Here is a 22766-nt window from a genome sequence, read left to right as displayed (position 1 = left end):
TTTTTTCTTTCCAAATATGGAAATAAACATGCGATGTGCCCAGACATTGTCATTGTTCTGTGGCACCAGCACCAGAAAAATCAACGCTTGATGGAGTGTAATCTATATACCCCACAAACCCCCCCCCCCCCCCCACGCCACCCCACTCTCACGCTTCAATTTCTATGCTAATCTCTACGAATAGTACTTCTATTCCCGGCATCAGAGTCGAAGAAAGAAAACAAATTCCCATCGAAAGAAAAACAAAAGAAGAAACAGAGCCTAGGCGCCGCCAATGATTATGTCTTGTTCGTTCCCATGCCCACGCCCCAAGTGAGAGGCCGTCTATCGATAAGGTTTTTGGGTTATACTAACATTTAGTGATTGATTTGAAGTGGCACAAGCAGCCGTAAGTGAAGAAACAAATAAGTGACTTATCAGCAAGAAATACCCAAGCAGAAAGACTAGACTTTGGTTTGCAATACCGCCTACTATATGCCTATATTTGCGGCCATTCAAGGCAAAATGTAAGGCTAAAACCTTGGATGTTGTTGGGTTTCTATGATGATGGGCCACTAAGAAGAAAAGTAATTAAAAGATAGTAATAAATAATTACATTACTACAATAATAGCATTACTGAATTTTCAAGGGTATATTATATTTGTGTAACAGCCAGAAGGCAGAAAAATGTATATATTCTTGATCTGCAGCCATAGACAGGGCGATTTAGGCACCTTCTTTGGAGAAAAATATGTTTTCTAGCGCCTCAGATTGCCCTAGGTTCATTTTTATAGCCAGAATGAAGAAAACAGACGCTCTCTCTCACGGAGTAGCTAAGCTTTAGAGAGAGAATGTTCAAATAGAGTGCACCATCTCTCTTTTCAGTTCCAGCTCTCTCCTAGTGAGACTCCTATTCCTCCTCCTTTGCTTCTTGACTGCTGGATATCTTAGAGTCCAGGCACGTGTGCCGCAGCTCCAATTCTTTCTATAGAAAGAGATATGCCATTAATAAGAAGTGCCCATTCAAATCAGAGTCGTATTTCCTTTCCTGACTTTCTTCCTACGTTTCCACCTTTACAGACCCCGTAAATATTTTGAAATCATAAATACCCAAACCATTTCCACACCGATCTGCCTCAAATTGAGGAAGAAGTTGTGAAAAACAAAGCAGATAAAGAAGAGAACACCATGTTAAGGCCTGTTAATGACTTAATGGCATTTATGGTTCGGTTTTGCTTCGGATTGGGCTGGCCTGTCGAGCCTCCCTCTGCCAGGCACTGGGCCTGGTGCTGGGCTTTTGTTTCTGTCAACTTTTGTGAAAAACAAAATGCAGAACTTAAATGCTCCATAAACAAGACCATAAAAAGGCATGACAGATAAGATAAAATAAAAATATCAACACATTGACTCGACTCTGGTGGGTTTTACCACTCCCACATCGTTTCTGTTCTGCTGTTTGTGCAAGTGTGGGGAGTTTTCGGAGTTTTGGAGGCCCCACACACACAGAATAGTGTGTTAAATAATTTGCTTTTCCAACAAAACAAACACCGATAAGAAGAAAAGAATCGTTAAGGGAAAGCCGGCAAGAAGATTGCATAACAGACGAAGAATCAACAATTAAAACAGTCTTTGGTATGGGCAAACATCGGTCTCTGTGGCGTGCCCTAGCCACGTGCCACGGTGCCCTCTGCTGGAGTCAGAGTTCTCTGTTTGCGAATATCGATAACCAATGCTCAAGTAGTCGTCAGCTTTGCGCTAGAGCGGCTCTGTCATGATCTACTTGGTAGAGCCGCAACTAATTGCATTGACAATTCGCGCACCGCACCGCAATTTTCAAACAATTGACGTCAGAATCGATACTGTGGGTCGGGTCGGGTCGACACAAAGCGAGTGAGAGTGCTCGGTTTGAGCCAGTTAAGTGCTAATTAGACGTGGCACTGACGCTAAGGCCTGCCGCTGCGTGTCTATCGGTTGATCTGTAATTTATGCACAACTAGAGATGGGCTAGTGAGGGAAGTGGGACACGAAAAAGGAAAGGGAAGAGAAAAGATGACCTGAAAGCTAAACGACAACAAAAAATAAAGTTAGTCTTTAAAAATGGTGTCGAGTGCCATCGATTTCTATCGATAGACATCGATTGGAATCGATTCTCAGCCATTCTGCTTCTCTTTTGTATCCTTATGTACAAGATGGTCGTTCTAAATCTTCTTTTATGATTGTTTCCATCTCTATCCCCCATTAAAAAAACTACCAACTGGACTTTGTCACACAGCCGTGGGTGGGTGGAAGGGGCAGCTGACGTCATCTACCATTCAAAGTGAAATTGCGTCACAAAGTGCAGTCACTCAATGCCCGGGGACCATATGATGATGATCTTCTGTTTTGTAATACATCTGAACATGTGAACATCTTAACACGTATTACATAAAACGAGTATAAAGAGACTTCTTTAGAATTGAAGACATCTGATTCTGGATGTGCATTGTGCTTTGGCCTTTGTGGAGGTCGCCGACTCTCGCCGTTCGTGTGAAATGCAAGACAAGCTCTGGTGGAAAGGAAAAGGTAGTCGTTAGCTAATATTTCACTGAGAGAGAGAGGGTGACCTCATCGGCATCCCCTACCCTCTCTCTAACGACCGCGGGTGAGTCATAGATGCCACAATTTGCGGGTAAAAGTTAACTGCAATTAGAGTTCCATTACAATAGATTCTGAGGAAACAAAGTTCCCCGAATCGAACGTAGTTTTTCACCTTCAAGGTTGCAGTGGATTCGAGTGGGTGGTTGGTGGTTGAGGAGTTGCTACCAAAAAGCCAGCTAGGCTTTGCTAGGTTATAACTTGTTTGCCCTCCCCCCCTCAGACAGTCAGCCACAGTCTCGACCGGACCAGACATTCAACATTTTCCAGCCGGAGACTACAGCCACGACTACGACAAGATAGCCTTTAGTTTAAGTTTGCAATTGTCGTTCAAGTTGCTTGATGTTGCTTTTTTTGTGTACGTGCATAGCTGCTGCAGCTTCAAAAGTGGGTCAGTTTTATCGCCAATACATATGTACATGCTCGATGCAGTTGAATTTTCATTTGCTGTTGCCAAGCGAACTCAAATTCCATAATATACTCGCGCAAAAATGCGAAAGCATTGAATAGTAGCGACTGTTGGCAGGCAAAAGTGTGCTGTGCGCCAGGGTGGGGGCTTGAGTGCTAGAGCGAAAAGTGCGCTGTGAGCAAGGCGACTCTGGGGTGGAGTTCTTGAATGCGGGACTGCGGTTGTAACGAAAAGTACGCTGTGAGCGCAGGGTGAAGGTCTTGAATGAGTCTGCGGCTGTAAGCAAAAAGTGCATTGTCCTTGAAAAGCAGACGTCCCAAAGCTCTTGCCTCTAGGGCTGTTTTGTTTTAGGCAAAAGCTCAGTGTACTGTCTACCACGTTTGTTGTTTGCATTTGAGACAAAAGTGCACTGTGCATATATTCGAGATGCTTCCATTGATGAATGCCGTTGCTTCGGCACTTGGACTGCTGTTGTTTAAGACAAAAGAGCAAAAGTGTACTGTGACAGGGCTCTATCTTCCAAATACTCTACTCCTGCCGCTCTCCGCTATTCGTTTCTCCACAAGATAGCGGCTGTAGCATTCACTCTCTATCCCCCCTAAGGCACTCCTATTCCTATTGGAATAGATAGAAACTCCTACACTCGTGGGAATACAGTCATATCGGAACTAGAAGTCCAGGGCACTTGTGGGAATATATGCAGTCCTATCGGAACACTTTGGGGATGTTCAGTGTCTTTTATCGACGCATTTTCGAATACCCCAGGGCTGAAGTGCCATCCGCTTATCTTTCCACATTGCAAAATATCAATTCGATTATTAAAGAGGGGAGTGTACGTGCTAAATATAATTTCTGTTTAGTGTTAATCATTAATTACCTTTTTCCTTTTTGTTCAACGTTTAATTAGCCAACAATTATACGGCCAAACAACTTTGCTTAATATCGAATTTAATGAGGCGGATACACATCAAATCCGAACACAATTCATCATCTTCTTGGCTCAGATTTTTCTTGTTTTTGTCTTTAGGCATTTTATATATTTATATATTGTATTCTTTTCCTTCTCTGCGCTTCCTGTCTGCTTAGAAGCACCCAAAAAAAAAAAGCCTAATGAGTGCCAAAAAGTATTTTCTAATCAACAAAACACTTTGACTTTCAAAAGTTCAAAGTTTTCGCTGTGTGCCGCTGGCGAAAACCCGTTTGGGTCTGACTCAAAATTAATAATAGTCCGTCCGTAGCGGCTTTGGTTATTTCCCCTCTTTAGAGCCGTCTGTGTGATATATTGGGGCTTAGATATTGTGCCGATTGACCTTTTGTGCCATATCCGTTGAACTCTAGAAGCGCCTCAGCGATAGCGATATCTTCCGTCATTGTTCTCTCTCGTTCGCGCAGTCGTTAAAAAAGTATTTTTTCAAAATGCAGGAAGCGAACACAAAGCTCAATGTATTCTTAATCGCTTTTAATTTCGCAAACGTGTGCGATGATAAATCAAGCAAAAAAAACACAAAATAAAAGGTATTCAAAAAGCCACAAAATAAACCTTGCAAAAAAGTATTTGTCAAGTTTTTGCCTGTCCTAGACCTTCTTCTTTGCCGGGTTTGACCTTTGGGAATGTCCATTATTTTGTGGGCGTGTCCAGTCTATGAAAATCTCTCTCCTTCGGGGCAAAAACAATTGTGTGTGGGTGTGCGTGTGTGCCACTTTGCAGCAACAACTGAATATGCCAATCAGCTGTCCCGGCTGTCACACAAAATTGTCTCTACTCTCGACTGCCTCTAAAGTTGTTCCATGCTTTGCCAATTTTTTGTTTTGGCTGAACGTTTCTCCAATTTTGTTGCCAAGCAAAAAAAATTCGTTTCAAAATACAAATATTAAAGCCCAAAAAATATTATTCAGAACTGACAAAAACAGTTGCTGACCTAATTAACTTATTGCTACCAAAAAAAAAAAACCCACACACTGCTAAATATATTTTCAGAATTCAGGGATTTATTGCAATTATTTATATTTATATGTATTTTGTGAAGTATTTTATTATTGTTCAATTTGTCCGTTTTTGTTTCGTTTCGATTTGGTCGTGGCAGCACTTGCTTTCTAATTGGGTTAGTGACATCACAGTCTGCGTTTGAAACCAGTTTTCGATGGAGTTTGAAGTTGTTAAAGCTGTTGAATACCTGACGGATTTACCAAATGCTTGATCGGCTGTCGGCTGGGCGCTATATAAAAGTTTATTTGGGTTTACTTCAAGTCAAGGATTGCCACATATTTTGTGTTTAAAATAATGACTATAGTGGAGGTATATTCGGGGCAGTGTAAGAGATTAATGTAATAGATTTGTCAGGTTTATGGGAAATTACTTTTTGCTCAGAAACTTATGACACTGTTTTTTTCGAAATCCTTAAAGTAGCAACTAACAATTATTTTTGGATTGTTTTTGAAGAGCTTAATCCTTGCTTCCATGGCTACCACATGAGGTGGCACACTCGAGACGCACAAACGAATTCTTCAAAAGAGAATCGCCGAAAATAGAGACTATTAGGGATTATTATTCCCTTAAAAAAGTAATGATTTATCAACGAGAATTGGGCCTGATAAATGTATTTTTTATGGGCCTCGAACATCATATAACTAGTTTGTATTGGCTCTCAAATGTCACCATTTCTAGTCGCATTTTTTAGGACCCCAATCCCATAGGCCCGGCCAGTTTTCTCTCTTATTCTCCAACTACATATTTTAGCATAATTTCAAGTGCATTTGGCTCTCGAATTGATTGTAAATGCTGTTTAGTCGATCGGTGCATTCGCTAATCGCTGCGAGTGAGCGAGGGACCCAGTCCGAGGGTTTGTCGACTTGTATGGGAGTCTGTTTTGGAGAGCCCAGAGACCTGTTCGACAACTTTGGAGCAATCTGAATTGAACCGCACCGATCTGATCAGATCTGATCTGATCTCGGGCGGAGCGAGCGGTCGTCGTGTGTGCGTCGTGTCTGCGTGAGCGTGGCGTGGCGTGCGCGTGCTTTGGGGTTGGCACTTGGCCGAGACACACCTACCTTACCTACCTGCCGTGCTTCGGTCTGGCTGCGATTTAAATTTGGCCATGATCGAACACCAACACAAAACGCGTTTGGTCCCGCACCCGAGACGTATTTGTTTGCTGGCTGTTGGTTTTAGCAACGCACTGATACAAAAACTCATCGTTAAATTTAAAAACAGATTTTGCAATTGGATGATTAATGTCGTGTCGGCTTGTTTATTTTGTGGCTGCCTTTGTCTTTGGTGTATTTTTGGGCCTTTTGCATTTTAATTGACACCAATATGTCACTCGAGGCAACGGGCGCGACACGAGAGCCGTGGCATGAGAGCCGTGGCAAATTTGGGCCCCCAAACCGTTGAAAGTTTTCCTTTGGTCTACGAAAACAAAACGATCATAAATATATATCAAAGAGAGCTCTTTGGGTGTGTGTATCTATGTGTATTCGTGGGTGTGTGTGTGTGTGTCTTTAGACGCCATATAAAATACTTTTGCTTCCGCATTATAACTTACGAGACAGAGAAACGATTGAGAAACATTTGTTATTTTTCTTTCATTTTTCATTAGTTTCTTAAACAAAACAGAGCATGGCTGGGGCAATAGTTGCAAGGAATTCTTTGGCATAGAAAATAAATACTGGTTCTGATATGAATGGAACAGATACAAAGATTATGAATAGGAAAATTGTATTTTTCGAACTCCATTGCTCCTTTCGAAAATAGAGTATAGAGAATTTATTTGTGCAGTCCAAGGACAGAGATTTCCTCTCTCCTTCCAAAGAGTACGTAAGACGAGAGCTTTTATGGCTCCTCGCTCCTAGGATCACCTCTGAGCGAGGAGTCTCTCGTACGCACCCTCTCTCTGTCTCTCTCTCTCTCCCTAGAGTACAGAAATAGAATAGGCACAAGAGTAACGGCCAGAAAAGTAGCTGAGGCACCAAAAAGAAGAGTACACACAGCCAGCAGAATATTACCGCAGAATACCAAAATATACTGAGAATAATCCTACGATCAATCGAATTCCCATTTATATTGAACAAATATTCATAATTACTCATAATTTTTATAGATATGAATATAAACATTTCATAGGCCTTGTGGAAATTTTAATTTAATTACTTTCGAATTGGAAATTTCTTATTTGTATCTCTATACCAGAAAATACCCCCAAAAACTAAAGGCGGCATCTCTGCAAAGTATATATTATACGTATTATTCGTAGAAATTCCGAGAAAAGTATTTAACAGCTGACAGTTTTATGTGTCTAAGAAAATATTCGCCCATATTTTGTTTACTTATTTTTGACACTCTTCATTCTGCTTCTTCTCTTTGCAGGTAAGCAAAACAACAACAGCCATATACATATCATAAGAATGAATGAGACAATAACAAATTGTTGTTGCTCTCTCGGGTTCTGTCGGACGGCGTAAGTCAATCGGTTGGTTAACCATCTGTCATAGACATGACTATACTCGAGTACGCCTCGATATAGTAGTTGAAAATTTTCCACAAATCCCGCAGCCGTTCAATGAATTTCAATCAAAACATGATCGAAGATCGAAGAAAAATTCCACAAATAAATTTAATTGGAATGGAAATTATTGTTTGACAAGTTTGAAAAGTTCCAGTGTTAAATGCGGGGGAGCTTTTCTTGTTTGTTTATTTTCGCCAAAAATAGCAAAATGGAAACACAATTGGGAGTCTGTCTGCCTCTAGCCATCTTTCTCTATTTTTATGTCATCCTCCCCATTCTGTTCCCGCTTCGTTGGCAAAACAAAATAATTAAGCTATTTCGCATTAGGGTCCAACCCCAAAAGAAAACAAAATCAGCCGCAAATATCATGATAAAATACAGATAAATACGAAAATACCAACAGTTTTGGAGACCGAAGAGTGCGATACCCTTACATTGGAGGTAGAAGACTATAAAGTTATGTGCTTGGACTTCTTTCCTTCCCTTTAACACGTCATGCGGTAGCGCCCCTCGGTCGGTTGAACTCCAAACTTCACGACTGATTTTATTAATATTTATTTCTTTTCAATGGATTTTTTTAAATATATTATAGATGTATGTGTGTACTTTTTTTCTTAGTATTTTTCGAAGTTATAATTCTGATATTTTTTCGATGTATTTTATTAGAATTTTTCGCTGTATTTTGTTAGTATTTTTTAATATTTTATTGTAAAAATCCACAAAATTCTCTTTTTAAAGTATTTTTTGCTGTAGTTTTAGTATTAGTATTAGTTGTTAGTATTTTTAGTATTAGTTTTTAGTATTTTTTGTAGTGTAAGATACGACTTGGTGTCGCTTGAAGACACCAACCTGTCACTTCTTCCTAATGATTCCGATATACCCCGATCTAGGGATCCGAGATATCTCAAAGCTCTACACAAAATCATGGTACTACCTTCTCCTAGGGTATACCCAAATAGTGCGAATATGAATGTGAAGGGAAGAGGGCAGAAACGAGCCAGCTCTTTCGCCGACTGCCGGACGGGGGTCTCTTTGGGTCTCGCAGAACACTAAATAGTAAACACACCGCACACAAATCGAACGATATCACTCACACTCGGAAACTTATAGAGAGCAGAGGGGAGGGGAGGGGGGGCTCTATAAAATAGTGTTATTGTGAGTGCTGCCTCGATTGGCCTTGAATAATTCATGATTATTTGTGGGCATGGTTTTTTTTCGCTTTCCAGTTTTAATTTTTCATTAATTGTTGTTGCAGGGTTCTTCGTTTTGTTTTGAGTTCTTCTTTTTTCCTCGATCATTCCTCTTTGCTCTGCTCATTTGTTTACCAAGTTTCGGCTCCCTTTTTTTTTTTGGAGAACTTTGATATGTAAGCAAATTTTGTTTGTATAGGTTCTGGGAAAAGTTCAAATGCCTCGTAATTGGGAAAGGAATGCGTATGTGTAATGGATATAACCCCAGAAAATACATATGTATATATATTTTTTTGACAACTTTGTTTCCAATTAGCTTGAAATTTGTTCAGTAATTTCTTTTTGGCGTGTTCTCGGTGTCCTTAACCCAAAACTTGTCGCCAATTGCCGGAAAGTAATTCGAAGAAGAATATTTGTATGTTTTTTCAATTAAATTATCGACCAACAGAAATGGTTCCAAGGATACCAAAAGAGGAGCAACCAATCCAACAAATGAACAATTTGTTATTAAGCAAAAAAAGAGAGAAAAATAAAATAAAAGAAAATAAAACACGAAAAATTCAGGTCAAGATGAAAGTCTATTCAACTGAAATTGAAATATTCTAAAAATAAACCACAAGCAACCAAGAGATACATCTCTGTGTATCAAAGATACATATATCGATTCGTGTGCGAAAAGGATTTCTGTGTGGGGGAGGCCTTGGGCATCCAGAGATTTGTCACTGGGCAAAAGTTAATTGGTGCCACACGTGCCACCAGGCGCTCAGGCGCTCGTGTAGATATTTTTACAACTAATTTGCGCATTCGAATGCAATTAGCAGGCGGGCCGTGCCTCTACCTGGACTCTCGTACCTGAAGGAAGCCAGAAGTGCAGGGCCATAAAACGATTTGAGTGCAGGCCACATGCAGTGCCCAGCCTCTGGTCTGGCGATTTAATTGCAATTTCACCATCTTATTCGTGTCTCGACACTGGCGTTTTATGGCCTGCTAGATGGATTTTATTTCGGTGTGGTCGGAGACTGGGACTCAGACAGGACAGAAGTCGTGGTCAGCATGGGGTTTACGATGTGCGACTGACGGCAGACCGACGACATGAGCACTCGAATGTGTATTTGAAAGGCTCTAAAAGTCATCAAAAGTCAATCGGTCTTAGGGATACGAATGAGGCAAAGACAATCAGAGCCTTTTTCAAAAGCCAGGCTGCCAAGACTCGAAAGTTTTCACTGGTAAAAGCTAGCAGATCGTTTAGTTGGAAACAAAAAATATTAAAAAATAAACCCAAAAGCAAAACCTGCTCTACTTTAGCCGTAACCAAGAAATGGATATGTTCTCTGAAGGAAACTTCACTCAATGTCCAAGCAGATCCACTTTCCCCATGTGTATTTATGTTTTTTTTTTGGCATTATATACCGCTAGAATATACGATATTTGCCTCTCTTTGTTCGTTCTCTGTTTGCTGTCTGGCTGCCGATCAGCGATCACCTGTCTGTCTATCGATCATTCCCATAAATATATTTAGTCCAAGCAAATGTTTGCCATAATCGAAGAAGGCAAATAGATTGACTGTCTGACAGCTGCTTGCCGTCTGACCGTTGTACATACAAACCCAGTCCCAGCCCAAGGTGTTTCCCTTGGCCAGAATAAAAAGAAAACAAAAAAAAGGTTCCCTTATCATCTTTCAAACGGAACTACAGAGCGACGAACAGCTCTTATCAAAATTAAACCTAATCTAAGCAGAACATAACTTGTTCTAAGCAGAATTGAGGAACTTCTTTGCCTACAATTTATATATTTTTGATTTTTATTCAATTTTTGTTTTGCTGACGCAGAGATGCCTACCCTACCCTGCCCTGCCCTGCCCTACCCTTCCCTACTGCTAAATGGTACCCGACAATCGACAATTGAAATTCATTGAAGGCAAATCGAAAAAAATCAAAAACAAAATTTCTCAAATGGCTGTCGCGACTCTCCCCAGCTCAAACTGAAACCCAGGGAGGGGTGTGGTGTGGAGGGGATACTTGCTACTATCAGCACATTTTCATCTGTGTAGTGTTGCGGTCTGTTATCAGTTTGCCTTTTTGTCTAGCTGGGCGGCTGCTTATCAGCCTCAGAGCTCATCCCACTCATCTTTAGCGTGATTCGCGTGTCCAAAGGCAAATAGAACGAAGCAGAACAGATCATAGCAGCGATAGTCTTGAGTCTAGGGCAAACTTTTAGAAAAGGAGAACTACTATTAAAAGAATGAGCAACACCTCAGGGGGGGGCCTCTTCAGGCCTCTTGATCGAGACTCGAGACGCACAAGCGAAGAATGCCAAAGAGAATGCCAGAGAATCCCCAATTTTTAAAAGTTCTGTTCTAGAAGCTTTAGGTGTATGATGTTGTTTTATTTCCCTGATTTATCCTATCTATCCTTTAGATACTTTCCCCATGCCCAATATAGATCAGATCAGGTAGTAGATCCATCTATAAAGTGCTTTATGTCTGGCGCGTGTTGACTTTCATCTGACACGTGGAACCCCTGACTAAACAGACTCTCTCACAGAGACTCTGTCTTATCAATTTGTATTGACGTAATTTTTCTAATTGTATCTAACAGATACAGATACTGATACAGAGACACACAGAGAGTTTTCTGCCTCGATATTGTATAAGGAAATCACTAATCAAAACATTTTCTCTGTCGATTGTCCAACGAAATGCAATACAATTCCTTTAACGAGCTCAATAAGTTGTGTTTATTGGGCAAAATGATCTCGAATCTGGAACCATATCGTATATTGAGAATTCCAGTGGTTCCAGACCAGAGCAGGGAAATCTGGTAAAGTCCCAAAAGGAAGTTCAATGGAAATCTGTTGAAATGGATATTTAGGCAATCGATAAAACGACTCTCGAGTGTTTGTAAATGAAGAGAAAAACATCAATTTCGACGGATCTAAAGTAGAACTTGTGGAACTTAATGGTTTACCACCGATTTGGTAATAATTAATGAGTCTCGAAGCTATCCATCCATCAGAAGTGTTTCAGTCCTACTTTCAATATTCGATGTAAATTTTCCATTACAATCTTGAGCATCAGATCATCTATAGATATCAGGCTCTACAAACAGCTGTTACCTTAAAAACACTCCATGAAGAGAGCACTCATAACAATATTTTTCCACTGGCTGCTGCCCAGCTGTTGCTTCCCTTTCCTTCTCCATCTCCCTCTCCCTCTCTCTGTCTGACTCAATAGAAAAACACTTGTAAATTTCCGCTGGGGAGACTGTCGTCTGGGGAGGCCTTTCCCTGGGTCTGTGTGCATAGACACACCTTTTGGCTAACATTTATTCCGGAGACTGCCTGACGGCGGTGATGACTGCTCCCCGCCCTGCCGCCCTCCCTCGCCCCATCCAACCCAACCCCATTTATGGGCATGTTTTGAGGACTTGTAAAGTCGGACAACCTGTCAAGATGCCTCGCTTTGAATGCGCTGATAACCCTATCTTATCAACAGAAAGCCAGAGAGCGTAACGAAACCGAATTGAATCTAAGCCCCTTTAAGCCCAAAGTCCAAACAAATTAGAAAAAAAACAACTTGAGGAAAATTTTGTAAAAAAAAAACTGCACGCGAAGCGGCATTCCCCCTTTCCCCACTGCTGCAACCCCTTCTTCGAGCCTGCAATTTGGCGACACGCGCCGCTAAATGATTCAGAAGTAATCGCGTGTGTGTGTGTGTGTGTGTGTGTGTTGCATGCGAGAAAACACTTTTTATCATCATCCCACACGACCACAAAAGCAACACCGAAGCAGTCACCACACCCAACACAACCCACCTCAACACACCACCGCAATCCACCACACATACATACACACACTATACTGCGTGTGTGGTGGTGGTGGGGGGGTGGGGCACGTGTTGGGGGCGTGAAAACAGTCAACAGTCAACGGAGGAAAACATCAACACACCGTAGAATGGTGTAATTTTCCACAGACGCCTTGGCAGCGCTCAGGGTTTCCTTCCTTTATTTTCTATTTTGATTTTTCAAATATTTTATAACTTTTCTTTCCGCCTGTATACAATATTTATTACGTCTGTGAAGAGGGGGGGTGAATGTGTTCCCCTCTTTGTTCTTGGGCTACGGTCAAGGCATTACAAAACATCTAAACCCCCACCCCCCTGCCACGTACCTCCCCCCCTCTGGCTCGCACATCACTCATTGGGGGGCACCCGTTTTTGTTAGGGCTACAGGGTGGGTGTTGGGGGGAGCTCAATTTTTATTGATTGCCAGACGCGGCGACGATTTGGAAATGTTTCATTTGTTGATTCCAAATGCACACAACAAAAATCAATACGAACACAGAGCACATATGTATGTATTCCCTGACAAAGAATATTCATTGTTTTTGTGCGGCATTTGAATGAATATCGTTTATGCATGCAGTCCACACGAAATGCATGCAAAATCTATACGAAAGCTGGAAACTGTTGGAAATATTCTGACACGAGCCAGACATGTGGGTTCTTTAGAGAGAGTAGGAGAAGCTGTTTGGATTTTTATAGGAAGAGGCGTACATTACGAGTTTCTGTATGTTATATGGAATAATTACAACTTATTCTTATTCTATGGTTCTCCCTGCCATCTTCTATAAAAATCGTAATTGATATAAATACATGTGTGAATGGTATCACTGATAATAATGCGGTTGTAATATCAAAGATATACCCGTTCAGTATAGAAAACTCCAGGCAATTCCTTAAGTAATCCATACCCCTATGACATCTGGTGGGGAGGGAGGGGCTTTAGTCATATTCATTAAGAGGCTTTCAAGTGCCACTTTTCAGTGTTTTCTCAACTGTTTTCACAGTCGTCGGCGCTTTTCACTCGACACCCACTCCGCCACGCCACTTCACACTCCCCACTCATCAGCCAGAGCCCTGCCCCAATGCGATGGGGTCCCATCTACGCAGTTTGCGTGCCCTCTCTCGTCCCTCCCCGTCCCCCTGGAAACTATTGACATGCTGAATATTTATTTGCATAAAATGTGCATGTAATTGATGCTTTTTCATGCCATTAAATTATTGTTTTCCTCCCATTTATTTGTATTATGATTATATTTCGTTTTTGATTTTCAATGCGGATGTTTTTCTGTTTCGGTTTCATTTTTGAACAATTTGTTGTTGATGAAACGTCTGCCGGGTGCCGGCTTTTGTTCTTACATATATAGATCGAGTATCTGTATCTGTATCTGTACGGTATAGATTGACTCAAAATGACTTCCCTCAACATGCGCGTGAAATCGATATGTTCCGTGAGGGGTTTTTGTTTTAAATTTTTCGATTTGTTTTGCAAAATATTCTGCTGCTGCTGCTGCGACTCGCATTTCCTTCTCTTCTCATCGCTGAAGCCCTTGAATTTATTTATTTTGTCAATGCCAAAAGCGGAAAGAATTGAAAGGGTTGGATATTGGATACGAAAACATTTTGGAGTTGCCCCCTTTTTTCCCCCCCTTGTTTTGCTGTTTACTCGATTCTGGACGGAAATGCAATGCGCAAAAGGTGAGAAAAACTCACCCTTCCCCACAGAGCAATCGAAAACCACCGCGTGGCAAGCGAAAAAGTATCTATAAGAACGCCAGCCAGCCCCTACCCCAAAAAATAAAAGAGCGAGCGAGAGAGTGTGCGAGATGAGTGATAAACAATAGTGTCGTAAAGTTTTTGCGTCGCAGCTTGAAAATAATAAAAGTCTGAGAAAAGAAGAAACAACAAAAAAACATCACGTACATATGGATTTTTATTTTTTCTTTTTCAAATAAAACAAAAACCGGCTGCTGTTTGGGGCTTGTCCAAAAAATTCAGTCAAACATTTTGGCAAATACAAATATGATCAAATATATGTACATATATATAGATAAAGTGGTAGTAGGGATGGTAGGTGGCTGGAAGACCGTGTAAATTGATGGGAAAACACGGCCACAAGAGTCGACTCGAGTCCGAGTCGCGCGTCAAAACAAACAGAGAGTCGGGTCGAGTGCGAGTGCGAGCCGAAGGCAAATGCTTATAGTTACGACGTCGGCAGGCAGATACATACACGCACAGACACAGCTGTGCCGCCTGTGAATGACAGATACACAGCAGTCAAGCCGAAGAGAACGAGAGAGACGGCGAGAGAGAGTTGTGTGAGAGAGGCTCTCCCATTGCGCATGCGGGCTCTCTTGCTGCGGCGCTGCCATTTTATATAAAATCTCCGCTAGAGGAGAGTAGACTCGGAGTCGCCAAAAAACCTCGCTACACGCAACATCGCTACAAAAATCCAAAAGAAAGAATTAAATATATTGCTTGAACAATTTATATGTACATGTGTGTAACAGCAATAATTATTTTTACTTTAACTAAAAGCCAACCAAGAGACTTGTGAATTATATTAATTCCAAAAACACCGCAACAAAAAGCCAATTGAAACAAAAGCTCTGCTCTCGCACGAAAAAAAGCTCTGCGCCGGTCTCGTAAATCAGTCTGAAAAGCTAAGCAGCAGATTCAGTTATTGCTAAACTTTTGCCACACAAACAAGCCCAAAAAAGGAGAGCTGAAAAGAAACAAGAAGCAAGAAGAATATTTAAAAGTGAAGTGCTGAAAAATATCAGAAAATACAACACAAAACTGTGATCCAAAGAAAACAGAGAAGAAAAAAAACCTGAAGTTTTGTGCCAGTGCAAGTGCAGGGAGAAAAATCTCCACTTTCCATAAACCAAAAAATCCATAAAGACAGACCAAAAGCCAAAAAATATGATGGGTACAATGTCGCTGCGCCAGCCCGAGAACTGGCTCTACGAGATCTGGCAGAAGGGCTACGACAGCCCCTGCTATGTGATGGTGCCCAATGCAAAAGTATGTATATCTAGAGACAGCACATCCCCCATCCCATCCCATCCCCCCTCCCTCTCTAACGCCCCGGTCTCTCTACCTGGTCTCCAACTGAGACTAGATGCAATTTTATTGATTTTTTCCCGCATATATTTGGGCCTCACGGAGGCTGTGTGGCATTTTTTGTTGGCAATTTTTCAATGTCGTCAAAGCCACAAAAAAAAATAATGTGAAATCTGGTAAATGGGAAAAAATGTGTCCGTCACTTGTCAGAAAATTACTTTAGCTAATGTGCAAAAAAAGAAAAGAGTGAGGTTTCAATCATTTCAACATATCGAAAATCCTTTGTTCTTTGTGACAAAGGAAGAACCACAAGGGTTCGTTTTGTCTCGGTTCGGTTCGCTTCCTCTACCTAAACAAGGACCCCGACAAGTGTACACCACAAAAAACGAAAACCCGAAAAAAAGAAAAGAAAAAACCTCAGCCTCAGCGACTCTCTGGCTCTTCCGCCATGTTTGTTTGAGAAAAATGCAACCGAAAAAAAAAACATTCAAAACGAGAAAGACAAAAATTGAGAACTGCATGAGATTTGGAGAGAAGAGATACCCACAAGAGGCAGTCCGTGGAGTGGAGGGAGCGAGAAGCGCGTGACCTGACCCCAAGACCGAACCCAACCCGGTTCTGTTCTCCAGTGTACAGACAGGCACTCTGTATGAGTATGTACCCTCCTTCGCTCCCTGTGTGCGTGCACGTGTGTGTATAATTAGCATTGCTTCAGAGGGAAAGAACGAAACAGAGAGAGAGAGAGAGAAGACTGCTTCTCAAGTGCTTCTTTACCTCCGTTACCTGTCCAGCGGTTAATTTTATCTCTGTCAATAAATTCAGCAATTCCAGGCCTTATCTTCGGGGGGATTGTCTGAGCAAAAACTGATAAGAAATTGAAAGAATAGAAGGTCCATAAATTGTGCAAAGAAAATTGATAAAAGATGGAAGGAATGTCAGGGGGAACAGATCACATCTGGACTTTAATCTCATCAATAAAATAATATAGAAATAATAAAAGACAAGAGCAAAGACCAAGCCATAAATCATGAAAATTATACGAAAGAAAACAAGAGAAAAACAAAGATCTAGACAAGACATAAAATGGGAAAGAAGAAAACCAAACATCCAGACACACCTGCGCTGTCGGGCACTGCGACTGGAACCACAAATAAATGATATACAATGTACATATTTAGGTCTGTCTGCCGTGTATTAATTTGTTTGTTTTTTTACCTTGCTGCTTTTTTGCACCTCATTGTTAACAGAAAGCCGAGCAGAACCAAAGCAGCTTTAACCGGTTTGCGTTTGTTTAATGCGGTTTCCTATTTATTGTTTTTGTTTTTGTCTTTTTTTTTTTTATTTGCACCGATTTATGCCTCAACTTTTATCAAATTTTGGCTGTCGGCCGCTGACTTCTAATTTTGGTAATGCCGATTTTTAATGAGTGTACACGGATCTAAAAATAAAAGTGGATATTTTTATAAAAATAATTTATTAGCAGCGAAAAAAACGTGCAGAATACCCTACCCCCGTATAATTTCTCATTGCTCTTTGGTATATACTTTGTTTTGTTTTTTTTGGCACTGGTGCCAAGGCAAAAACCATGCTCCGAGAACATGCGACGGCTTTCCGATGGCTTTTCATGCCTCATCCTCATGGTGGTGCCCGTGCCCGTGCCCACTGCCCTCCCTATTCGGGGTGTGTGTGTGTGTGTGTTATATATTATCGTGTAGAATGTGAGAAGGTATGACTAATGAGAGCTGTAGGAAATAAAACGCGCGCCCGGTTCAAAATTGTTCAATTAATGGGCTTTTCATTGGCAATACCCTGCCCATGGGTATTATGGAAATTAAGAGCTGATCTCTATAGATTTTATGGGGTATTTCTAGCTTCGGCTTTCTGCCCGATTCTTCTTGGGGATCTGCTAAATATTTTTCGTATAATGACGTGCCATGTTTCTTGCCTGACGTACTTATGAGCTGATTATATAGCCTTATCCTTTGGCTGATTGCTTCTTTCTTTGGGTTTTTATATGGTGATGGCCGACGACGCACAGCATTTTTATTTCGCTCGTTCGTTCGACAGAAATCAGGCCACAACAACAAGAAAATGTCGAAAGAAATTGTTGAAAGTGAAGACGACGACGACGACGACGAAAGCATCCAAGCGGGCAGAGCCAGAGGCTGACTATTTATAGAGATGGTTGCTGCATGGGTGGAGCGAAAGAGAGAGGTGGAAAGAAAACTCTCTCATGAAACGGAACTAGAGAAATGTCATCGACTGTGTGGTAGCGGAGAGCCTATTGACATTTCCCCATTTCCCATAAAAAATGGGTACCCACAAATTCACCTGAACACGTGCCTCTAAATCCGCCTGCACACCTAAAGTCCATAGAAAGTGAGGGTCTGGGAATAAAAGAGAGTTCGAATGTACCCCAGACATTGCTCTCCCTCTCTCTCTCTCCTTTGGGCGATTATTCTAGAAAAAGTGATTTTTGCCTGCTGCACTCGTTTTCCTTTTGGCTTGTGGCTGCTCTTTAATAGGTTTATTAAATTTTCACGAGGTGTAGCCAGGAAAGGGGGGGGGGGGGGGGGCTCAGGTGTGCTGCTATGTGGTCAGGGTCTGGGTTTTCGGTGACGTGTTCCTCCGCTGCATGGCATTGACAGTGACACGAGCGAGAACATATTTGATTCTTTTGTGTGGTGGGAGGGGGGGGGGAGCCATTTACATTTACACAGCAAATACATCAAAATAGCCGCAAGAGGAAACACGCCACATTGAGCAAACATTGGTTGGTTGGCAACAGCGGAGCGAAATGCGATTTATGAATGGGGCCACAAAACAGAATGAAAAGGGTAGAAATGCGCAATAAATGTTAAATAACAGAAGGCTGTAAGAAACCCCACACTGTGACTGTTATTGTAACAGAATTAGAGGAAGAACAGCGGCAATGTTAAATAACAGCCGGCTGAAGTGAGTCACAGTATGTCGGGTGTTGTACAAACAGCAGAGTGTCTATTGCTATCTTGTAAGTAAATATTCATTCTATGCATCATACTGATACAGAAAGTAGAGATAAAACCATAAAAGAAATGTTCCCTAAGTCCCTAAAAACTGTGTAAAAGATTTGCCCTTAGTAGAACATAGAATAACAGAGAGTTGTGATCTCTCTGTTACTAAACAAAAAAATACTAATCAACACTCTCCTGCTTCTTGTACTTTTCTAGGATCTGGTCAAATCGCATCTCATGATCGCCGTGCGCGAGGAGGTGGAGGTCCTAAAGGAACGCATCTCCGAGCTAATGGACAAGATCAATAAGCTGGAGCTGGAGAACAACATCCTAAAGTCGAACATACCGCAGGAGACGCTGCAGCAGCTGCAGATGCAGCTGCAGATCGCCGGCACCCAGCAGCCGGCGGCAGTGGGCGCCCCCCCGGCCACGCCGGCCATCCAGGCCCCACCTGCAGCGACAGCGGCAGTGGCAGTGGCTGCAGTCGCAGCTGGCGCTGGTCAGGCAGCAGTGGCTACAGTGGGAGCAGCTACCAGTCCCGCAACGGCAGCGGCCCCCACAACCATTCCCAATGGCAGCGCTGAGAATGGCAGCAGCGTCATTGTCGATGCAGTGGCAGCGGTGGAGCAGCAGGTGCAGTCAGCAGCAGCAGCAGCGGCGGCGGCGTCTGGACAGACAGCACCTGTGAACACGAACGGCCCCATGTCCTAGGCTGTGGGTGTTAGTGTTAGTTTTCTCTCCTGGAACGTAACATGGCCGAGGCGTACACAGACCCGGCCACTGGAATGTGGGAAGAGTAACCGTAATGTAAGCTCAACTTTGTCTCTTTCGAATGCCAGCGTCGCCGCAGCCTGCGGCACACGGACCGAGCAAGAGGGAGAGAGCAAAGCGAAACTCAGAGCAGGACGGCAACAATAACAGTAACAGAAATAGCAACAGCAAATGCAAACCACTTAACAGTCTGCAAATGAAAGTATTAGTTAACAGCGAATGTTGTCTGGACATGTGCTATTGTTGCTGGCTGTTCCTGTACCGCTGTGCAGTCGCTGTTTTGTTAATTTCTCGATTGTGATATTTGTTTAACACACACACAGACACACCACCACCACCACCACACACAACACACACATTTAAGCAATTCATACACATACAGACCAACACACAACACACATAGACTGCACGTTAACAATGGCTGCGGCTGCATGCTGTTAACGTCTGCTGTTATGCTTAACAGAAGAAGATGAAGAATTACAGTTAGTTTTAAAGAGGCGCTGCTGCGCGGAAACAGACATGATTTTGTCCACCGTCTTTGTTTGATTATCTTTTATCCTTGTTTACCGTTTGTTTCCATGTTATTAACGCTACAAATAAAACGTGAAAAACCCCCAATATAAAATAAAATACCATGTAGATGTATACTATGTAATGGCCACAAAATAATACTTGCAGAAAGTAGAATTTTGGCCAAAAACAGCAGCAACAGCAAACACACACACGCAAATCAATAAACTGTAAAAGAGAGCGCTTGGGAAATGCAGAAAAAGAATAAGAAGATGAAGATGAAGAAGAAGCGGAAGAGGATGGAAGGATGAAGATGGTAGAGAAGGATAAAGAAAGGAAATGTAAAGAAAAATATGTGATAATTTGCATTGTGCAGTCAGAGACATAAGATGTAAATTGTAAAAAAGCAAATAACAAGAGAAGCGAGAAAGTAAAATTCAAATTTCCACACAATATTTAAATATGATAAAAAAAAAGCCAGCTGCTATTTTTATAATTTACATTTAAAACCTTACTTTTATTGTACAAAAACAAAACAAAACCAACAACAAAGCAAAAACCACACAGCAAATATTAACTAAATCATAATTATGCATGTTTCAAATTTAAACAACAAAAAAAAACGAAAAAAACGTAGAAAATTGTCGTAGTTTTAGAATATTTTCAAGATATATTTTTAAAAAAATTGTAAAACTATTCGCAAACCAAACAAACACGAAAGCTTATCACAATTGTTTGTTAAAATTCTTAATCAATCAACAATAACTGTAAATATTGTGTAAAACTTAACTCAAATTGAAAATTGAAAATTGAGAACAAAACAAAATTGAAACAAAAGCAAAAAACTTCAAAAGTGACAAAGAATACTGAGGATCCAATGCAAAGAAAAAACAAGGAAAACAAAACCCGCAAAACCCAACAAAACGAAATGAAAAAGTTAAACTGTAAGAAGAAAGTGAAAAAGGTCGTCCTATTTTTTGTTATAATTATTTAGTTGATAGTTTTGCATTAATCTTTATTTCAAAATGCCTCGATGTTTATACAAAATCTGTTATAGGATTTTTTTCCACATTCGTTTTTCGTTACCCCCTCGCACTCGAACACCAGACCACCAGACTCCCACAAGAAGAAGAAAGATGAAAAATGTTTTGCTGCAGCACAGATATAAAGGTGTGAATCCCCATAAAGGCAATGCTTCCAACAGGAAGTCATTCCCTGCTGTTCGGACCGTATCCGCCCCCTAGAAGCCAAGTTTTGAAATGCCAGAACGCACTCACTCATTTGGGGCACGGCAGAACAGCCTGCCCCAGCCCTGCCCCACACTCAATGCAACCTGCGGAGACTCAAATTGTCTAGGGTTTGCGTGGGCAGGAAAAAAGGAAAGCTAGAGAAAGAATGGTAGAAATAGAAACCATCCAAAACGAAAAGTGAAAGAAGAATGTTGTGAAACCAAATAAATACTCTCATTGAAGTGCTCAAAACTTGCGTTCTACCCGGCGGATACACGGACGGACTACCCAAAACCCATAGTAATTCTGTTCAAAGTATTTTTCCCATGATTTTTATTTTCAATTCATGTCTAGTTTTCCTCCTATGATTTCTACATTTTAAGTCTCTTTTTAAGCTTAACTATTCATTTATTAATTAGTTTGTAAGTGCAGCCACAATTGCAAATAAATTAAACAAAACGATACAAAATCAACTGCAAAAACACCTACAATTAAAATAAAGGAAAAAATAAAATTATACTGAAAACCAAAATATGTGCAAAGTGGCTTCTCCACGTTGGATGGGTGTCATCTGCTTTGGAGTCACATACGAGTACAGCGTTGTGAGTAGTGGCCTCTAATGCAGATGGTTTCGGGCCGACGCGATGAAACACCCCAGACCATGATCGAAGCGCCACCATGTTTAACGGTCTTCTTTGTGTATTTTGGATTTAATTATTTGTTGGGAGGACGTCGTTCACCATCACTTCCAAAGACATTAAACTTGGATTCGTCGCTCCAAACAATCATATTCTAAAAATGGGGACCTTTGTGAATATACTCTGTGGCGAAATGAAGGCGCTTTTTAACATTCTTGATGGACAGAAATGGACGTAGGTCCCACGGCGAAATGTACAGAGACATCCTTAGTAACAATTTATCTGGAGAATATGCCGATAATTTGCCACTTGCCTGGATATTTCAACAAAACAACGACCCGAAACATTTCTGCCAGATAGACAAGTCGTGGCCTAACCAAGAAGGAATCAATGTTTTGCAATGGCCACCGCAGTGACACAAAAAATTGGAACTGTGAAATAAAATTGTTTCTTGATTTTCGTTTAAATTTCTGGTGTTGTTCTTGTGGATTAAGTCTTTGAGCACCACTGTAGTTACGTCTGTCTGTTACCTACCACGCGCTCTATCTCTCTCACCAACACTCTTCCTCGTGCAGTGTATCCTATCCTATCGTGCAGTATCCTAAAGATGCTAAAGGCTCTTGCCTATCCCATACTTTCTGGCTGTTTGAAAAAGACGTGAAAGGTCGGTAAGATATAGCAGGAATGGAATAGATGCGCTGTAAAATACGATGTCATCATTGCCTACTTTCAGGCCGAGTCGAGTGCCCCAATGTTGCAGTAAAAATTCCGCAACATATGGGCAACATATATGATAATCAGACGGTAAGCTTAACCTACAAAGTTTATAGGTTCAATTAATAGCTGCATGCATTAGGTTTTCAGAATTAAAAAGTTCTTCAAATTAAAAACCAGAACAATAAAAAAGAATATATGAAAGAAAATTGGAGTCTCAAATCTATCAGAAAAAGTGTGTCTGATCGATCAATTAGTTTCCATTGCTTCACACGCCTGCATCATCCTCCAA

General features: G+C 41.3%; 1 protein-coding gene across 12 annotated transcripts in view; it reads left to right on the top strand.

Moving 5' to 3' along the window:
• Window positions 1-21595, top strand: part of bun (TSC22 domain family member bunched) — a 118593-nt gene extending 96998 nt beyond the window's left edge. For 9 of the 12 annotated variants that reach the window (XM_033379259.1, XM_033379260.1, XM_033379265.1 and 6 more), the window contains one exon: window positions 18829-21595. In XM_033379259.1, the coding sequence (XP_033235150.1) occupies window positions 18829-19323 (495 nt within the window). In that variant the 3' untranslated portion in view covers window positions 19324-21595. Of the gene's footprint in view, window positions 1-7386; window positions 7609-14965; window positions 15581-18828 lie in introns of those variants that run through there. The other 3 variants (XM_033379272.1, XM_033379263.1, XM_033379266.1) reach the window with 3 other exon arrangements.
• Window positions 21596-22766: the final 1171 nt, after the last annotated feature.

Source organism: Drosophila pseudoobscura, chromosome 4 (genome assembly GCF_009870125.1).
Source record: "Drosophila pseudoobscura strain MV-25-SWS-2005 chromosome 4, UCI_Dpse_MV25, whole genome shotgun sequence".
NCBI lineage: Eukaryota > Metazoa > Arthropoda > Insecta > Diptera > Drosophilidae > Drosophila > Drosophila pseudoobscura.
The sequence above is the reverse complement of the archived record's forward strand: the minus strand, read 5'-3'. Positions and strand labels throughout refer to the sequence as shown.